The 20,027-nt window shown below is 46.6% G+C and overlaps 7 protein-coding genes across 7 annotated transcripts; 6 read left to right on the top strand and 1 right to left on the bottom strand. All coding sequences in view use genetic code 12, as the record gives it.

Moving 5' to 3' along the window:
* Positions 1 to 16: 16 nt before the first annotated feature.
* Positions 17 to 1,015, bottom strand: ZSF1 (Zsf1p; the record flags this gene model as incomplete). The annotated part of the gene is made up of 1 exon (XM_029035636.2): positions 17 to 1,015. The coding sequence occupies one exon, from the start codon at positions 1,013 to 1,015 to the stop codon at positions 17 to 19; it is 999 nt and encodes a 332-aa protein (XP_028890878.2).
* A 3,729-nt stretch (positions 1,016 to 4,744) lies between these two features.
* On the top strand, positions 4,745 to 8,761 carry SGS1 (ATP-dependent DNA helicase SGS1; the record flags this gene model as incomplete). Its single annotated transcript, XM_029035635.2, has 1 exon — positions 4,745 to 8,761. One exon carries the CDS (start codon positions 4,745 to 4,747, stop codon positions 8,759 to 8,761), a length of 4,017 nt encoding a protein of 1,338 aa, XP_028890877.2.
* A 1,480-nt stretch (positions 8,762 to 10,241) lies between these two features.
* Positions 10,242 to 11,192, top strand: GAL4 (galactose-responsive transcription factor; the record flags this gene model as incomplete). The annotated part of the gene is made up of 1 exon (XM_029035634.1): positions 10,242 to 11,192. The coding sequence occupies one exon, from the start codon at positions 10,242 to 10,244 to the stop codon at positions 11,190 to 11,192; it is 951 nt and encodes a 316-aa protein (XP_028890876.1).
* A 1,459-nt stretch (positions 11,193 to 12,651) lies between these two features.
* On the top strand, positions 12,652 to 14,070 carry CJI96_0002117 (uncharacterized protein; the record flags this gene model as incomplete). The annotated part of the gene is made up of 1 exon (XM_029035633.2): positions 12,652 to 14,070. One exon carries the CDS (start codon positions 12,652 to 12,654, stop codon positions 14,068 to 14,070), a length of 1,419 nt encoding a protein of 472 aa, XP_028890875.1.
* Positions 14,071 to 14,344: 274 nt separating this feature from the next.
* GYP5 (Gyp5p) lies at positions 14,345 to 16,339 on the top strand (the record flags this gene model as incomplete). Its single annotated transcript, XM_029035632.2, has 1 exon — positions 14,345 to 16,339. The coding sequence occupies one exon, from the start codon at positions 14,345 to 14,347 to the stop codon at positions 16,337 to 16,339; it is 1,995 nt and encodes a 664-aa protein (XP_028890874.2).
* A 540-nt stretch (positions 16,340 to 16,879) lies between these two features.
* RPS4A (40S ribosomal protein eS4) lies at positions 16,880 to 17,674 on the top strand (the record flags this gene model as incomplete). Its single annotated transcript, XM_029035631.2, has 1 exon — positions 16,880 to 17,674. One exon carries the CDS (start codon positions 16,880 to 16,882, stop codon positions 17,672 to 17,674), a length of 795 nt encoding a protein of 264 aa, XP_028890873.1.
* A 579-nt stretch (positions 17,675 to 18,253) lies between these two features.
* Positions 18,254 to 20,026, top strand: CJI96_0002114 (uncharacterized protein; the record flags this gene model as incomplete). Its single annotated transcript, XM_029035630.2, has 1 exon — positions 18,254 to 20,026. The coding sequence occupies one exon, from the start codon at positions 18,254 to 18,256 to the stop codon at positions 20,024 to 20,026; it is 1,773 nt and encodes a 590-aa protein (XP_028890872.2).
* Between the last annotated feature and the right edge of the window lies 1 nt (position 20,027).

The raw sequence follows: 20,027 nt of genomic DNA, 5'->3' as shown, positions 1-20,027 counted from the left end.
GTAGTGGTAGGGAAAGTTAGTCTCCGTGCTTGAAGCAGCATCTCTTTCCATAGCGACAGGAGCCAAACTTGGCCCAGTTGGCACAGGGCTTTGATCTCCAGTTAGCTGGTCTTTCGACAGTCTTCAAATCATCCTCACCATGAGCAAACTGGCACTTGCTGCCATATGGACACACCCCCATCTTCATGTACGAGACACACAACTCAGTCTTGTACAACTGGGTATTGATGTTCTTTTGCTTCGGTGAGCCAGAGTGAGTCGAAGATACAGAAGTGTGTCTCAGCTTATGGCAATGGTGATGATGTTCATTGTCAGAGGACAACAGCGAGATAGAAGAAGTGGATGATTTCTTGCTCTTTAAGTCCATGTCCAAAGAGCGAGCCTGGGGGCGGGGAGCAGCCTGTTTCTGAGCCTGCTGCTGCTCAAAGTTGAGCAACTCATCAGCAGGAGACATGTGGAGGTGGCTGTAGCTGAGACTCAGCGATCTCTGAGAGTTCAAGTCCAAGTTCTCCTCGGTAAGAGGCGCCAATAGCGAATGAGGAAGAAGAGACTGGGCGTACTCAAGCGACGCCTCTCTCATCATGGATGTCTGCTGAACCTGCGAAAGCAAAGGATTAGGATTTGTTCTTGGGGCCTGCTGAACAGACGTGGCCTGTCCACCAACCAAAGCACCTGGCGCAAATGCTGTATTTGGAGCATTGTACAAGTACTGCTGCTGGTGCTGGGCCTGAGCACCAAAAGGCGTAGTAGTAGGGCTCGCCACAGGCATGTTCATGGGGGCACCCACAAGAGGGTTGTGGGAGCCTACGAAATCGGGACGGAGTTGTTTCTGAGCTGGCTCCAGCCACAAGTCAGGCAACAAGTCCTCCTGAGAAGATGAGTTGGACGAAGGAGAAGAACCAAAGTCATTATTTGCAGAGGCGTTGAAAGGAGCCGAGGCCACCTGGGGGTTGAAAGAGCGGTGTTTTTTCTCCGGAAGCTGGCCGAAGCAGAAGTTTGTCTGGAACGTGGTCATCTTCAGCTGTCAACGGGGGGCAAATGGAAAGAAAATGTCTCTGAGGAAATGGGTGCAAATGGGTTTCGCAGTGAAATATATAGGGCCCCGATTTGGATGCACGAAGTGAGGAGTTCACTGGCAGTCCTGGACAAAGAGAGGAGAAGCACCAACAGAGCGGAATACGGTTGATCCGAGGGGAACAAGCGGGTAGTAAGATAGGGGAGAAAGTATGGGGGGAACTGAGGAAGGCCGGTATATCTGGTGACTCAAGGGACACTTGAGATGAAAATCGCTTTGATGAGGATAAAGAGCTTGGGGATGGGTCAGCTGCTGGGGTTCTTATAATGAGGCCATGCGCAGGGAAATAATCCGGCGAGTCGGTTTTCGCTGCTATTCGGGGAAAAAGTGGCGCCAGCAGGCGTAGAGAGCCGAGGGACGGCCGAGGGCATGTACGGGGCAGTGACCGGGGGCATTGCCGAGGGTGGTCGAGGGTGAGTCTTCAAGGTTTGAGGGAGGAGTGGAAGGGTAGTTCCGGGGGCCGGTCGCAGCAAAATCACCCAACTGCCCCGAAAGCTTTCCGAGGGTTGAACAGAGCCGGGCTAAGAAAAAAAAAAATAGAGATGGACGTGAGCAAAAATAAGAGACCGCAACACAGGAGGCCGAAAAAAAAAATACCTCCAAGCGAGGAGCTGGAAGGGTTCAAGCTACGTAAGCACACCGATCATGGACAAACCCCAAAAACAGGATACCTAAAGGGCACAATGTCCATCGTCAGTGGCTTCGTCGACTACAATATGGACTTGTCAAATTCTCCTTCCCTCTTTGTTTTCCATTCAATCTTCACCGGTGGCTGCCAAACGTGTCCCAGCAGTCTCCTCACTTTCGCAGCCAAAACCTTCCCTACGGTTGACTTCTCCACCTGGAACGTTCCCCCCAGCGTTCCCCCCACGGCAGTTGAGCCAGGCGGCGCGAGGAAAAAAAAATCGCAAGGCAGACAGGCAGGCAGGCAGAAAAAAAAAGCCTGGCAATCTTGACATGCTCTGGCAACCCACCGCCAACCGAGGCAGCGGTCTCCTGATTCCTTAAGATTTTCATCAGAATTCCATCTACGCCAATTCCGTTCCTTGATTTGTGGCCCAGTTCATCAAAAATTATCAACAGTTTTGATATTGACTACTTGTAAACTTTTACTCTGACCTGACCTCTTATCGGCATCCTCCCAGGGCCTGTCTGGCTTGTTTGACCCACGTCCGACTCGGTTTCGCAGCCGCCTGGCGACTCGCTTCTTCACTTTTTTTTTTTTGTCTGCGTTCCGACTTTTCCCGAGGACCCCTTCGCCAAACGCCCATGCGCCCTGCCCCAGGCGCCCATCGTCGGAGTCCGAACATGGAGACTGGCAAATCGCTTACCATTTGCTATAGCATTGAGCAAACAGCGAAACAGCGTCCCGTACCCAGTGGGCTTGACGATTGGTGGTGGAATCGGCCTGCGAAGGTGGAGACCCTCAGGTGATGCAAATGGCTGCGAAAAAGCCAAGCGAGTGCGCCCGCCAGCCAACTTTGGAACAGAGCCGTAGCTCTGGCATTTGGCAAAGCAAGCCGTGCCCCAAAACACACCCAACATCAATTACCTTTTGTGTTGCACTCTCTGTTTGCAAGCTTCACCCACCCTGAGAACGCCATTTGTTCCCCGACACTGACCGTGTCCATCTCCTCATTTTCTCCTCTACTCAGGTCACTACTACTTGGCCCCTTTGCTCACCGTTACCGTCACCGTCCCTGCTCAGTCACCTCCAATCCCGACTTTATCCTCTTACGTCACTTTGTCACTCTGTCACTTTGTCACCTAATCACTTCCTCCTCCTTCACCCCTGGACGATACTATTACTTTTGCCCGATTACATTCTCCTATCTGATCTTCTCCTCAGCGAAGGTCTCCTTCCGCCCACCTAAAGCCTACTCTGCCGCCTTCTCCCCTCGTCTTGCCCACCCAAGTAGACATTTGCAAGGAAGACTTGGAGAACATTACAGTGCCAAAAACTAACTAGTTGCATTGGCTCTATTGCTCCAACGCCTGTCTGATCTTTTGATGTGCTGTCTGCGAGCGAGCCTCGTTTTTGCAACCATTTCTGAGATCTGCTCAACTTTCGCTCGTTCCACCACTGCTACTCTTCATGCTTTGTCGTCTTCCCTGCAAGAATTTGGGGTGTTTCTCCCAACTTTATTCCTCCTGTTTCTTGATATCTTCCATTTTTTTTTCATTTCTTTTCCTTCACCTCCCACCGTTTTTTTCCTGGACTTGTCTCGCCGTTGCCTTTCCCTTCACTTGCTTCACCCTTATCCTGTGTCTTCTTCACATGCCCATTGTGCATTGTCTGCGCTCTAGATTGGTTAAACCTTCACCAACTCAATATACAAACATCCACTTTAGCCCAGCTAGAATACACTGGATAACCACCTTCAACCATCACCTTCACATGACCTTGTTCAATTGCCAAGTTTACCCTTTTTCCCTTGTGCTTACTCCGCGGCTACCAGTTGGCTGATTTTCTGCCCTCTGCGCACTATAGGGTGATTTGCAACCGTACTAGGAGACCCGCTGGGTCACATCACTTTTTTGCAGTTGATAGAGTGACGTACCCTCGGAAGTGGCCATTGGGTGATAAGCAAGCGTGGAGTTTACCAGATGCTACGCTACGAAAGGAGGGGAGCCCGTTGTCTGTGGCGAAGGATGGTCTTTTGCGGAGCACATGAAAGAAATGGCAAAACTCCGGCCAACCTGATTATTTGGTACAAAACAAGCTGGAGTTAGAGATATTGCGTTTTCGAGGAACCCTTATTTTTACTGTTTGCTCTATAATGTGTTTCTGTCGTTTCCTAATGAGGCAGCTCCTGACTGCCTGAGTGCACTATTGTTCTGGGGAATGTGAAAAGACAACGAATAGACTAATTTTGGACATACAATCCCTGTTGGCGGAGAACCTTCCATACCTCGAGGCACTCCAGGTGCCCTTTTGGGCATTCCCAATGTGTAGTTGGTGTCCAAAATTTGGTTTTGGGTCTTCACGGTACAGTTCTTGAAAAGCTTATGGAGCCATCCACTTCACCTCAAGTGACACAAATTGGAGGGCACAGAATTCAAGGCTCAGAGCATATAATGAAGTAAGTCTCTCACCAAGAGAAAGTCATGCTTGCGTTTCTACATTATTGGTCGTTCTTCCATCTTCTTGTAGATCATCCACCCAGCTAGCACCTTTGGCCAGTGCCAAATCTATGGTTTCTGCAGAATTTTTTTGTAGAGTTTTCCCGGGCAATCTGAAGACAATGGACACTTCACTCAATTCTTAAAATTGAAAACTATAGTGCTAAAAAAATCAACTGACATGGTCTAGTGTCTGCCAGTGCTGTGCGTTAGTACACTTCTTCACAATCTGATTGAGTGTTTTTCGCAGCCATTCTGTTTGCAGCCTCTTCTGTTTGCAGCCATGTCGTCCTTGAGCCACACATCCCCAGCAAACAATCCAGACAATCTACTCATACAGTTTCCAGTACCCATATCCACCCTCCCTTTTAATTATTGTCCTTAAATTCGAACTTTTTCTCCTCATTATTACCCATCTTCTTCTCCTTCTCTCTTCTTAGTTTGCATACGCGAGGTTGCAGCTTCGCGTAAACACACTGGATCCATCGTTTTACACCATTTTGAATAGATTGAAGCTCCACATTAAACGCCAGCTGGCCCTTCATAATGGCCATACAAAACAACCTCAAGGAACTCCGATCGTGGGTGGAAACGCTGAAACCTTATTTGCCGCCTCAGTGGCAGTGTGAAGTGCTCCTAAGGCTGGAGTTGCCAGCCAAAGCGCCTCGAAGAGACCCCATCTTCAAGTTGCCTGGGTCCAAGCCGGCAAATACGCAAAAAGTGCAAGCTCAAAGTTCGACATCTGCTACGCCGTTGACACCAAATAATGCCGCTACAGCGCAGCTACCTCGTGGTTCCCAGCCGCTAATGGCATCCACACAGCTACAGGAACAGCTAGAAGAGCTACTGGATTTCAGCGATAACGAGTCTCTCAAACTCATTGACACACGAGCACTACCACCGTTGGAGCCGAAAAGGATGGAACACACGCGGCTTCCAGGCAAGCGGCCGTTGGTGGCTCGCAAACAGTCTACTTTGGAAGCGCATTTACCGAAGAAACCATCTTCCGTGCAGAAGGCGACGGAAGTCAAGGATCCCACGTCTCACATCCCGGCTTCTCTGGACGTTCTGCGTGCGGCCACTAATAACGACTCCAACGTAGACTTGCTTCAGGCGTACATCAAGCTTTGCGAGGAGAAGATCAATTTGCTAGTGAAGAGACACGCTGTGAGTGAGTCGACTTCCTTATCACTAGATGCTAAGAATCAGTGGGTTTCGAAAAACTTCGCTACAAAATACAGTAATGTGGACGCTGAACAGACGAAAATGCGCTCACAGTTCTCGTTTCTCGGCCCGCAGCTGTCAGAGGAAGACTTCTCAAAGCTTTCAAGCTTCTCTTCGGAAATACCAGCAACTTCCATGGGCATTCCGTCAAGCATACAAGTGGACTCGCCTCGAATAGACCCTGACTCGCAATTGCGAGATGTCCATTTCACCTCCTCAAATCAACGGCAAGCTGTTCATCGTGATGAGCTACAGATTCCATTCTCTCCTGCTCCCGAAAGCATACCTAGTCCTGAGCCAAAATCAGCCGCCAGAGAGCCGATTCCTGACCCAGAGTCGTCTCCCTTCAAGTTGTCGCCATTTTCGCCCACTCAAAGGACACAGGCCAACGACTACGAGAAAAACAGAGAAGAAGCACGTCAGATCATCATGGAAGCCAGGAAACGCAAGGAAAACGGCACCGCTCCTCGACATACTTATTTTATCGATGACGATGATGACATGGAAGATGACTTTGGCGAAGAGTACATGGATGGTTTGAGGTCGTCTCAGGCCGACGAAAGGGACACTGATCTCAGCGGCTTCATTGCTCCTGATGATGTAGAATCTATCGACGATACGTATGTTAGTCCGAGAGCTACTCAGATTGACACCGATCAAGAGGATAGTGAAATCGATGATACTAATTTGCGTCTGCCCCAGAAGGACGATTTACAAGACGAGCTTGAGAACATAAAATTATCGCAAGATGTGGCTGAAAGGTACGGATTGAAATATACCCAACAAGATCGAAATGGTGATAGTAATGAAATTGAGATGGTTGAAGTCAGTGACGAGGAAGAAGAAGCAAATCCAATGGACTTTACCACGCAACTCAATGAAGCTCGTGATGAGATCGTGGAGATTCCTTCGGAGGATGATATGGATGACGAGGATATGGCTGCGCTCAACGAACTTTCGCACAATAAGATCAAAGTAGAGCCAAACCAAGTGATTATCAGCGATGAAGATTTCAGCGATGATGATGACGAACTTCTACAACTCTCCAAGTCAGTTGGTAATGATATGAACTCCTCGGGAGCAAAAGCCATTCCAGGATCCGAGAAGTTCATTGGTGAAGTATACGATATCCTTCAAAAGACATTCAAGCTTCCGAACTTTCGCCCAAATCAGCTCGAGGCTATATGCTCAACATTGATTGGTAAAGATGTGTTTGTTTTGATTCCCACAGGTGGTGGCAAGTCCTTGTGTTATCAGCTTCCAGCACTAGTCAAAGGTGGGACGACAAAAGGCACAACGGTCGTCATCTCACCGTTGATCTCCTTGATGCAAGACCAGGTTCAACACTTATTGGATAAGAATATTCGTGCGGGCATGATAAGTTCCAAGGGCACAAGTGAAGAACGTAACGCAACTTTCAAACAGTTGACATCCGGTCAATTAGACCTCGTTTACTTATCACCAGAAATGGTGAACAACTCTGTCAGGGTTCAGAAAGTACTTTCTAAGCTTTATGAGACTGAGATGCTCGCAAGGGTGGTCGTTGACGAGGCTCATTGCGTCAGTTCATGGGGTCACGACTTCAGACCCGATTACAAAGGCATGAGTATGTTCAAACAACAGTACCCTGACGTTCCAATCATGGCACTTACTGCCACAGCTAACGAAAAAGTTCGACTCGACATCGTTCATCATCTTCGTATGTCTGACCCAGTATTGTTAAAACAAAGCTTCAATCGCACCAATTTGTTCTATGAGGTGAAAAGCAAGCCTCCCAACATTTATGATTGGATGAGAGACTACATCCAGCGAAACAGGCGTGGTCAAACGGGTATTATTTATTGTCATTCCAAGCAGTCTTGCGAGACTACCTCACAAAAGCTAAACGAGTTCGGTATACGCTCCATGTTTTACCACGCTGGTATGGATCCAAATGAGAGGTTTGAGGTTCAGACAAAATGGCAAAAGAATGATTTGCAAGTCATCTGTGCCACGATTGCATTCGGAATGGGTATTGATAAGCCAGATGTTCGTTTTGTTATACATATCTACATCCCCCGTTCCCTAGAGGGGTATTACCAAGAGACCGGTCGTGCTGGAAGGGATGGAAAAGAGAGTGAGTGTATTATGTTCTACTCCTACAAAGATGCAAGAAGTCTCCAAAGCTTAATTCAGAGGGATGATAAGTTGGAAGAACCTGCAAGAGAGTCTCATCTTGCAAAGTTAAAGCAGGTCGTACAGTATTGCGAAAACAAAGCAGACTGTCGACGCAAACAAGTCCTTCACTTCTTCAATGAGGAGTTTGATCCTGCCAAATGCAACAAGAAGTGCGACAATTGTTGCAGCGAAACCGTTGCTGTGACGAAGGATGTAACAGATCACTGTATCAATATTGTGAAACTTGTTCAAGAGATTCAAAACGACAAAGTGACTACAATTCATTGTCAAGATGTATACAGAGGTTCTCGAGGGGGAAAGGTTTTAAAACTTGGGCATCATGAGAATCAGTACCATGGACTCGGAAGCAGCTTGGATAGGGGAGCTATAGAAAGAATTTTCTTCCATTTGCAGAGCGAGGGTTGTTTACTAGAGTATCAAATAATGAAAGGTGGCTTCGCGTCTTCATATGTCAAGCTTGGGCCGAATGCTAGAGCTCTCATGAACGGGCGTAAGAAGATTCAGCTTAGTTTCGTGAAAGCGGACTCGTCAAACAAAAACGAGAGGGCCAGGCTTGTCGCCACGGGAAACGGAAACGGTTTGCAAGCTTACAAGTATCAAGACTCGTTTGTTAGTGCACGTCAGATGAGGAATGAGGAGCAGGAAAAGGAAAACCTCTACCAGTCCACCAATGGAAAGATCTCTCTTCCTCGCAACAACTTCAATGGGTTGATAAACGCCAACAACGAGGACGCTGCCGAGCATGCGTTTCAAGAATTAAAGAAAATACGGCACGAGAAGCTGCAAGAGTTACGATTCGCCAGGCCAAGCTACTTTGTAGAAGACGCTGCTCTCAGAGAGATGGCAGTCAAATTACCTACAAATGCGAGAGACTTTGCCAAGCTTGAGAATATCAAGAAAGACCAAGCGCCGTACTTTCAGTATTTTAAGAAGGTGTTAACTACACTTGCGAGGGAGCGCAAGAAGGCATCGCAAGAAGCTTCTTCCACTCCGCAAGCTACATCGCAGTACTTCCCACAAACCCAGAGAAAAAGAACCCAGTCGCAGAAGGGACAGTCTCAGAAAAGACACAAGAGCTCTAAGGGTGCTCTGAGGAGTCAAGGTCCAAAGAAGAGCAACGGCCTTAGTAGCTCAGGTCTCGTGAGACTGATGCCAATTTGAGTGTCCACCGCAATGCACAGGGTCTGAATACGGCCCTAGATAGACTGCTGGCAGTCATATCACGTATATATTATCGGAAGAATCATTTATAGACAATAATGCAAGCCTTCCTAGAGCAAAGTGGAGGCATGCCGCTAAACCTCCACTATCCTAAATTGTTGCACGAAGCGACACCTGCAACAAATAAACTACAAGGTATGTACCAACAACTTTATCAAATCCCTCGGCTTCTACTATGAATTATAAATAGGGGCCGACTCGCCCAAAAGTACCAGTGATAACGCTTACTCGCCAACAAAATCGCCCAATGTCAGTAACTTTCGTATTTGGGCGGCGAGACCGGGGCTTACAGTACTTCGTGCCAATTGGTCCAAAGAGCTCTCCAGCCTCGCCTTTCGTCAAGTCGCCCGTCTGCTCGCCCGTTTTGGTTTGTGTGTAGCTGTTGCGAAAACGCGGAATATGCCTGAAGAGCCCTGAAGCCTTCTCGTCCTCTATTTTTTCTTTTTCTTTTTCGCCCATGCGCCGGAAAAATCTCTCGCGCACTAATTGTTCCGGCTCGGACTTGCAAGCACGCGCCTCCGAGGATTACCCATATTTTCCTTTCAGCAACAAAGGCGAAGATGGTTAAACAAATTGACAAGGGTGGAAAAGAGAGCGCCTAAGTCCCTTCTAAAAGATTAACTCATTTTTCATCTCATTTTTGACGTCGCTATCGTTCTAGTCTCCATCAGCTTCCATCGTCACCTGCACACAATCACACCACCACACGGCCATCTGCGAGTTCATCGATTACTCAACGTCATACAGTTTTTCCAAAGTGAATGTTGGGCTTCCAATAAAATCGCTGCACTGAGCGATAAAGCGAGATGCTCACGTAGTTCTCCTCCGCGCCGGCGAGGCCGAAAAAGCATGTATTAGTCACGTTTTGTGGGTATCAGCCGGGTCGATGGAACTTCAATTTAACTCTGAATCTCCTTATTTTTTCACTCAGGGCAAGATTCTCCTCAATCTCTTTTGAAACTCTCTTGTTTGCATCAGTTGAGTTGTTCCGTTGGGTGACGATGTTTGCTCCTGCACGCAAGAGGGGCTATCCAAAAAGCTCGATCCAGACGATTTAGTGTTACCCCTCATGGCACCTTGAGACAGGCAGGAAAGAAAAAAAAAGATTGGCTATTGAAAGCAGAAAAAAAAAATCGACGAAAAAATATAAGCCAGCCGATCTCTCAAGTTTTCGATTGTTAGCCCATTGTGACTAGTTTTTTTTTTTCTTTCGAAGATCGTTTCCATATTTATCAAGCCTTCCCTCCCTACCAAATCAGGACTACTACTGCTATCATTGTTTTATTGCTTGCAGTTCCTGTAATCGCATATTCCACCATTGAGTTTTTCACCACACCAAACACTCAGAATCACCAATTCCGCAACACAGCACTCTTCGAAAATTCAATCACACCTTCTGAATTATCCTTATTTCACCTCCATGTCCGTTAAAGTCGAGCCCCAAACTGTGTCGCTCACGTTGACCAATGCTGAAATAGGACCCACGTTGCCTGCTTCGGACCCATCCGAATGCTCCGAGAAAGTCAAAGAAGAAGAAACTTCAAACTACCTCAAGGACATTTCGCCAGAAAGTGACTCTTCTAGCGTGGCAATTGAGCAGGCGTGCGACTCGTGCCGCAAGCGCAAGTTGAAGTGCTCCAAAGAGTACCCGAAATGTTCAAAGTGCAAACAGCACAATTGGTGCTGCTCGTATCTGCCCAAGACGGTGAGGTCTCCTCTCACGAGGCGACACTTGACCGAGGTGGAAAACAAGTTGGAGCTTGCCACGAAGATGTTACGCATTATTTTACCCTCAGACGTTGATCTAGACAAGCTCATGGACAGCAAGGACTACGCTGCTCAATTGCGCAGCATAAAGGAGAGACTGGGTGCTGGAGTGTCAGCAACACGGTCAGCGCCAGCGTCTGTGTCAGAGTCAGCGGAGCAGTCGGCGCCAGAGTCAATAGCTCCATCAGCGGCGCAGTCACCGTCCAATTCCGTATTTTCCAACGATGGGTCGACGTCCACTCATCAAGTCGAGGATACCGATTTCACCTACGACAAGGAAAAAATCAAGCGGGAAATCATTGACGATTTCACGTTGAACAATATCCCCACGTACCCCAGGCCCACACAAAGGCATCAGTCGGAATTCGTGGCACCCAACGCCATCAAGCAGCTTGGTAGCTTGTCCCTGTCAGATACAACACAGACACACTCGCTAACCAGCCCTTCGTCTTTGTTGTCGCTCAACTCGTATGGCCAGTACGACTACGAAGACGATGTCAGCACGTTTTCGGAACCCTGCTTCAAGAAACAAAAACTATTGGAGGGACCATTATCACCAGAGTACACTTCCATATTTAACGAAGTCATCAGCGATGACTTCTGAACAGGAGCAATAGGGCAGCCATTGCCTCCCTTTTAGCGCCACTAACACACGCCATCATGACCTTAACGACCCCATACCACAATCCTCGGTGCTAGATCACCACCAGCACATAATTCAACGACCATATTCTCATGAATACGAACCAGTAGAAGCAAATAGAACTACGAATCGAAGACTGAAGAGCGCTAAACTTGTGGCTCGTAGACACTGAAAGGTGGAACGGAACTTGATTAGACAAGCCAGAGAAGCTCGGTTGTCCAATTAAAATTTCTCAGAGTCTTCAAGTGTTCCTCTATTTTTGAAATTTTTTGTAAAAGTAGCAAACTTTGTTTGAATTATTATCAAATGCTAAAACTAAAAAACCGTTGTTTCGCAGCATAACTACAACTCAAGCTGACACTTATATATACACTCATGTCTTATCGTTGAAGTGTTCATGTGAAGAGTCTAGTGGTCATCAACTCGACTCCTTAGTGAATTGCTTCACAGACCACGCCCAACAAGGAATATTGAAATTTTAATTCTGGTCTGTTTTCTTGTCTTTTTCTTATTGGATGAGAACTAGGCGACGTCTGGTTTCTGCCCATGATTTTGCTTGGATGTCGGGAAATTTCCCCGTTGAATACCAACAGGGCATCGAATCAAACTTAAATCAAATATGGGTAAGTCAATTTCGCCAACTCCAAAATACTCTTGATAAATTGGGTTCGAATTGGTAACATTGAAAACGATGTTCGAGCAGATTATTCCTTTATTGATTCTTTTTAAAGTTTTGTTTGAAGATGGCTCGGTGCTTCTTCAATTCTAGTGACTTTGCTGCAAAACTTTTTCACAGCCAAATACACGAGACGACTGCTATGCGAAGCTGGCTATACATTCCACAAAAGAGAAGCCCTCGTCTACTCATGCAAGTGCCATAAAAAAAGTTGAATCAGTAATAAAGGCTTCTGGATACAACTTCAGGTTTACTCTTGATTTAGTAGCAGCCAAAAATAAAACAAAAAAAAATCTGACTTAATGCATTTTTGTTTGGAGAAGCTAGGCACCTCACCCGTTTCGCAGCCAGGGCCAGATTTAGAACTGCAACACTAGAACAAGCTTCGTAGATCGTACCAAATTTAGCACTTCCATTCAGCCTATGACCCCTTGAGCGTGAATTCTGTTCCACTCTAGAATCCTTAATATTCTCTGTTTATTTATCCAAAGCAGTGTGATGTTTATCAATGTCACATTCACGTTTCCGTCCTTTTTTTTTCCGGTCCGACCCGGCTAAGGGGTTAGTGACATGGTCGTGGCCCACCCAGGATGGGCTATACAGGGAGCAAAAGAAACACCTTAAAATCTTTCCCCAACGGTCGAGTCTCCAAAGAGATTCTTACACTTTTTGGACTAATTTACGCCAACTTTTCGCCCATTCAAGTTCCTTTTACTTTTTCCCCCCTTGATATACTAGAATGCCATGTCGTCTGCGTTGAAAAACCTTGCTGCCTTGAAGAGGAACATCACCAGAAGAATCAAACAGGCGCTCGAGGACCTCAGGGAGAACTTGGATCATGAAGGCTACGGCATTAGAAATAACCCTGTTCCGGCCCGGATCCCGGTCACTGTGCCCGTGGGGGGCCGCTCCCGAGGGTTTAGAAGAATGAATTTTGGTGGGTGCACCAGAAATTACAGCACATTTTTCGGTGCCAACCATCTGTTTGGCTGGAGCTGTCGCAGCATGTTTTACCACAAGTTTGGCTTTTTTGGGAGAAACTCCATGAAATTCAGGTTCCAGCATTTCCGCTTCATGAGCCAGTTCTGCCCGTTCAGTAGATTTGGTCAACATTTTAGTCCTAGAGGGCCCCGAATGTCACTCATGGCGCAGAATTTCACCGCTCGAAGCCATTATCATTCGCTGAATGTCTTCAGGCTATACAACGTTCCCACCCTTACACATTTGTCGCAACAGAATTACTCTGGTTACGGAGACGATGACAACTGTGGTTTGCACATGGGTGTACAGAATGCTGTGGGTCAGCTTTTGATGAAAAAGGACCAAGGTGTAGCCTTTTCAGCTGGAAAGGAGGCCTTGGACTGTCTTAAGGAAGCAGCTGCCGAAGCAGTTCATGTTGTCCCCTCGACTATAAGAGTGAACCTTCTGTGCTCTCCAAAGTATCATGAGATTGTCAAGAAACTTGCCGGTTGGGTTTCCAGTGTGACGCAGTCTTCAGAGGACAGTAGTGTACCTCATGCCTCCTCTGCATCTAGGGGAGTTTACGTGGACTTCAAGTTTGGTCCTCGAATGCTTGTGCCCGAGACAACTGTGCTCAGTGCCGATGTTGTGGAAGAAATGATAGGTGGCTTGCAGAGGTATCAGCAGAAGCTTGCGGAAGTACAACAAGACTTGGCTCGCTTGAGTGAATTAGGTGAGTTACCTGTGCAAGTTTTGGCTGAAGAAGGAGTGATTCGTGTTTTCTTCCCCAACTGCGACAGAGAGAGACTCGAGATGCTTTTGGTGGAGAAAAACGTCTCTGGCGGCGTCATCCATGAGGGAGATCCAGGTGCTGGCACCTATGACTCTGTCATCTCTCTGGAGTCTTTTTTCCAGCTGGAGTATGATTTCTCCGACAGTGAAGGTGCTGGATATCCAGTGTCTTCGAACGAAGGTGCATCTGGTGGCACAAGCTGGTACTTGAGCACCTTTACCTCTCTGGACGCAGGCATGCCGCTGCCTCTGCTTGACTCTGGCAGCACTGCCAGCTCCGGAGAGATCCTCTCACTGAGCCTGGAGCAGAAGATTGTCCATTTGGATGAGCCCGATGTTTTTCAAAACACCAACCCACCTCTGCTTGAGTCTGTCCACATTGTAGAGGCCGAGCCAATGTGGGCGATGTAATGCAGAAGCAATACTTTAACGACCAGAGACGACGATATTATTTGAGCTGCGAATGAACGAATACTTACGATTTATATATTCCTTAGCGATTTTCCATTGTAGCGTTATCTTGTCAGGAGACTTTTTTTGGGTGCAAATAGACGTGGTGCACACAAGCACGTACCCGGACACTGAAGGTCTGGCTCCAGTCTCACATCTTAGGCCTGGCTGCATAGAAGACTCAAACACCTATATCAGGAAACCACCCGTCCACTGCAACCGAAAAACCACCAATATGGGCAAGAAATCAGGTAGAAAGAGACAGCAGAAAGCAGTGAACAGCAATGGAGCCGAAAATAGCACCGAAAACCAGGAAGGAGCTTCCCAATTAGAATCCACCTCTTCCACAGACACCACAAACTCCAAGGATGAAGAAGAGATTGACGAAAACGACAACGATGTTAACGAAGATGAGGAGTTTGCTGATTCCAAAGAGGCCCATGAAGAAGAAAAAGATTTGCATGAGGAAATAAGGGAAGAAGAAAATGTCGAAGATTCAAAGCAAGTAGCTGTGGAAGAAACAGCTCCTGGAGCGTTCCCCAATGAAGAAGTCCCCGAACACGAACAAACAACAAAAGAAGTTGAACATGAAGCGTCCAAATCAGATAAAGAAGGTGCTTTGCCCCCTCGAGATGGAATTCGAACAATTGTCGAAACAGGTATTCCTGACCACACAGATGCGCCCCAAAAAGCACCATCCTCGTTGTTGGCAGCAAGGCAAAACGAGATCACCATCAAGTTTGATTCCAAAGACGCAGCTGCACGCTCAGCGATTGAGTCGGGTCGTGAGAGTATCGTAAAGACGTTCAACGGAATCAAATCGACAATCGGCTCGGCGCCAGAGCTCATGGGTGGTGTAGATATAGACTGGGAGTTCTGGGGCAGAGTGGTGGAGAACTACGACGAGTTGGTGCAGAACGAGCCTCGGACAGTACAAAGAGCTGTGGCCGATGGCATTCCAAAGGAGTTCAGGGGCATTGTGTGGCAGCTCGTGAGCAGGTCCAAGAACCTTCAGCTAGAGGAGCTATATTTTCATTTGAAAAATGAGCCATCTATTCACGAGAGAGCCATCAAGAGAGACTTGTCAAGAACATCATTTTTCACAAACGTCAATGCTGCCAACAAAGCCGACGAGCTATTCAATGTGATTAAGGTGTACTCGTTGTTTGACCCAGATGTGGGGTACACTCAAGGAATGGTGTTCATTGTGGTGCCATTGGTGATGAATATGAATGAGGCAGAGTGTTTCTGTTTGCTTGTCACCTTGATGAAGGATTATGGCCTCCGAGACTTGTTTTGTCCTGAGATGCATGGCTTGCACTTGTTGCTTCACCAATTCGACCGCTTGCTAGAACAGTGCCTGCCTCTTTTGTACAATCACTTGGTCAGGCAAGGTATTCGACTGCTGATGTACGCATCCCAATGGTTCCTCACTTTCTTCAGCTACAAATTCCCCTTGGACGTTGTCCTACGTATCTTCGACATGGTGATTACCCAGGGAATCGAAGCGGTGCTTCGATTGGGAGTGAATTTGATGTTGCGCAACGAGCTGAATTTGCTTCGACTCAACTTCGATGCCCTTCTTGATTTTCTCAAACTCAACTTATTCAATATTTATGTCAGCGATGAGTTTATCGCATCCACAGAGAAGCCAGAAAGCAAACGATTCTCGCTCTTGGGTCGCAAGGGTACCACCAAGGGAGGCGCAAACTACTACAAGCTCGATGCTTTTGTTAAGGACGCAATGCTAGTAGAAGTAAAGCCTGCTGATATCAATCGGTTTAAGCTGGAGTTTGAACTTCTTTGTGAAAAGGACGCTGCAAGAAAGCAGGAGATTGAAGAGTACAAGGTGAAGAATGGACAGCTACGCTACGAAATCAAGCAACTTGAGACTGAGTTTTACACCGTCAATAAAGACCACATGGATGTTGTGCAAGAGTTGGTGAACACTAAGGTGGTTTTACCTGATGTTTTGGGAGATATTGAGGAGCTTGAAGCCCAGGCTGCATCGCTAGAAAAGGATATTAAAGAACTCGAGGCCAAAGTGGAGGAGCTGAGCACTCTGCTTCCGCAAGATGTGGATCTGAAGATCCAGGAGCTATTGGCTGAGAATGCCAAAGAGACAGAGAGGTTTGCAGAGCTTGAAGAGAAATTCCACGAATTGAGCGTGCAGAACAACGCCATGGACGCAGAGCTCAAGCAACGAGGAGGCAAGAAATGGTTCTGGTAGAATGTATAGCTTAAGCAGGGTACAGGTATAATATAGGTCGCCAATTTTATGAATATAAGTAAGCGCAGGTATACTGAGCGGAGACAATTGGCTGCAAATGTATTACAAGTGAGACTATGACTGACCAAAGAATTTCAAAAACGAGCCAATGTGTAATGTGAAAAGCATTAAGAGTATTCAGATAATTCTACATCAGGGCAGTCTCCTCTGTTGTTCAGAAAATATACTGTTTTTCCAAGCGTTTTAAAAGTGAAGCCTTCATGAAGATTGCGAGCGCCCAAATACTTATCGCCCAGTCAATGAATATAATGGACAGGGTGAGAGTTAGCCACGACTTCAAAAAAATGACGCACCTTAACTTCGTTTTTTATTCGTTCTTTGTAAATTGGGAAGATTAGGGGATTCTTGTCGAACCTAAGAAATCTGCATGTGAATCACGTGCTAAGGGCTCGAGCCCTCACTTACATCTAGGGTGCGCATGAACTAGTGAAAAAAATTTGATAACCTCTTCTTCTACCTACTACACCTTCCACATCAAACATGGCTAGAGGACCAAAGAAGCACCTTAAGAGATTGGCGGCCCCATCCCACTGGATGTTGGACAAATTGTCCGGCACCTACGCCCCAAGAGCCTCCGCCGGCCCTCACAAGTTGAGAGAGTGCTTGCCATTGATCGTCTTCTTGAGAAACAGATTGAAGTACGCTTTGAACGGTAGAGAGGTCAAGGCTATCTTGATGCAAGAGCACGTCAAGGTCGACGGTAAGGTCAGAACCGACTCAACTTACCCAGCTGGTTTCATGGACGTCATCACCTTAGAGGCCACCAACGAGAACTTCAGATTGGTGTACGACGTCAAGGGTAGATTCACTGTCCACAGAATCACCTCTGAGGAGGCTTCCTACAAGCTTGCCAAGGTCAAGAAGATTGCCTTGGGTAAGAGAGGTATCCCATACGTTGTCACCCACGACGGTAGAACCATCAGATACCCAGACCCATTGATCAGAGCCAACGACACTGTCAAGATCGACTTGGCCACCGGTAAGATCAGCGAGTTCATCAAGTTCGACACTGGTAGATTGGTCATGGTTACTGGTGGTAAGAACATGGGTAGAGTTGGTGTGATCACCCACAGAGAGAAGCACGAGGGTGGTTTCGACGTTGTCCACATCAAGGACGCTTTGGAGAACACTTTCGTCACCAGATTGACTAACGTTTTCGTCATTGGTGAGGAGGCCGGTAAGCCCCACATCTCTTTGCCAAAGGGCAAGGGTATCAAGTTGTCCATCACTGAGGAGCGTGACAGAAGAAGAGCTCAGCAGGGTTTGATTGCTTAAACCCGCCTGTAATTATAGGTTGAAATACACTCTGGTCATGGAGCACTAGCGAAATGGACAGAAATTGATAATATAGTGTAGAATTGATGTAGACAAAAAGATAAAAGAGTAAGAGCGGAGACAACTGGATGAGGTTGTAATTATGAATCTTTTGTGGAAGGCACCAAAGGGCAAGAATCAAGAACGTAATTAATTCAAAAAACTTAAATGGCCAGAACTCGTTCCCGTACAGCCCTAATATAGTAGTTTCTTCATTTTGATTTCTTTAAATTTGTTTTACAAGAATTGTTATTTCTCTTTGTATTTTAAGAATTCAAAAAGTCGTCAGGCAAGCCTGTATTGTGTACACTATTAGCAATTTTGCAGCCATTTCAAAGATAGACAGTCTAACAAACTAAAACAAATCCATAAAATGGCCTCAAATTCCCCGAATGAAAAGCGTCACTTACTTTTCATTTTACTTGCTCATTTTCGGCCCGATCAGCTCTAGCAGCCCACAGAAATCTCCAATACCTACCACCCACACGTTCTCCATACTTAAGCGCGCTTATCACCTTCTAACTGATAACCACAACCACCATGCTTCTTAGTCTTGTGCCCCTACTCTATTTGTTTGGGCTCGTGTACCCACAAAGGTATCCACAAATCAGAGATCTTGAGTTTGGAGACCTCAATTTTCTCCACACGACCGACACCCACGGCTGGTATTCGGGCCACTTGAACCAGAAGATATATGGCGCTGATTGGGGCGACTTTGTATCTTTTGCCCACCACTTGAGACAATTGGCTCATGCCAATGGCCATGATCTTTTGCTTATAGACAGTGGCGACCGTCATGACGGCAATGGGCTCTCAGACATCACCGAGCCGAATGGTGCTAGGTCACTTCCCATATTCATCCAGCAAGACTACGACTTGCTAACTTTGGGCAACCACGAGCTATATGTTGCGGAGAATCTGGAACAGGAATATGAAATAGTCGCTTCACACTATGGGGAGAAGTTTGTGAGTACCAATGTGGAGTATTTAAAAGGGGAAGAGTGGGTGCCCTTGGGTCAAAAATATAGGTACTTCACAACTCCTATCCATGGCACGAGGGTGCTTGGGTTAGGCTTCATGTTTGACTTCAAGAGGTACAATGAGAAAACACGAGTAACACCAATTTCGGAGGTGATTGAGCAGGACTGGTTCCAGCAAATCCTCGACAACTACCCTGAAGAAATTGTGGACACCGTTGTTGTGGTGACTCACGTTCCTGTGGACCGGAAATGGAATGAGTTGGCGTTACTTCATGCTGAATTGAGAACACACTACCCACAGGTAAAGATTGAGTATTTTGGAGGGCATAGTCACATTCGTGACTTTGTCGTCTACGACGAGAACCTGGTTGCTCTTCAGAGTGGCCGCTTCTGTGAGACTGTCGGCTTCTTGGGGGTGCACTTGAACAGCACGTCTGAGAATGCCGCTGACTCTTTCACAAGAAAATACATCGACTTCAACACGCAGCTGTTCTTACATCACAGTAAGAAGGATACCCTCGAAGAGTTTGACACTAAGAAGGGTCTTTCTGTGAAGCACATGATTGCTGAGGCTAGAGAGGAGTTGGGTTTGGATGAAGTGATTGGCCATGTCAAGAAATCAAACTATTTCATGGATTACGTGCCAACGTCACACCTGAAGAGTCTCTACAGATTGCTCACCAAAAAAGTACTCCCTTCGCTCAAACCTTCGGCTGATGTAGAGACAAGCCAAGAGAGATTGATAATAATCAACACAGGATCTATCAGATACGACTTGTACAAAGGACCCTACACTATCGACACTCACTACATCATTTCGCCTTTCAAAAATGATTGGGTGAGAATCACTGTTCCCAAGTATATTGCAACTCAAATCGCCCCGAAGTTGAACAAAAATGGCTACATCATGGCTCAAGGAGAGAAATTCTCGAATGAAAACGACCAACTAAAGCCTCCGCAACAATGGGACAAAGACAGGCTCAAAAAACGTGGACAGCATCCAATTGAATTCTCTGAATTTGACGTTGATCTTGACCTCCACAAAGATAAACTCAAAAAAGGCTACGTCACACATGACGATTTTGGCAATACAGGGGACGACACACCACACAAGGCAGTGATCAACTATCCAATTCCTAACGTCGTTCAAAGTGTGGAGCTTAAAAACACCGGTCGCAAAGCTCCCGTCGATGTAGTATTCTACAATTTCATAACCCCAAACGTGAAGCAGGTCTTTGAAGAAATTCGGTATCCGATTCCAAAAATTGAGTTCTATTCTGACAAATACCTTGGTCAGCTTCTTAATGACTACGTTGCTGCAAATGAAATCTAGA

Source organism: Candidozyma auris, chromosome 2 (assembly GCF_003013715.1).
Source record: "Candidozyma auris chromosome 2, complete sequence".
Classification (NCBI taxonomy): domain Eukaryota; kingdom Fungi; phylum Ascomycota; class Pichiomycetes; order Serinales; family Metschnikowiaceae; genus Candidozyma; species Candidozyma auris.
The sequence above is the reverse complement of the archived record's forward strand: the minus strand, read 5'-3'. Positions and strand labels throughout refer to the sequence as shown.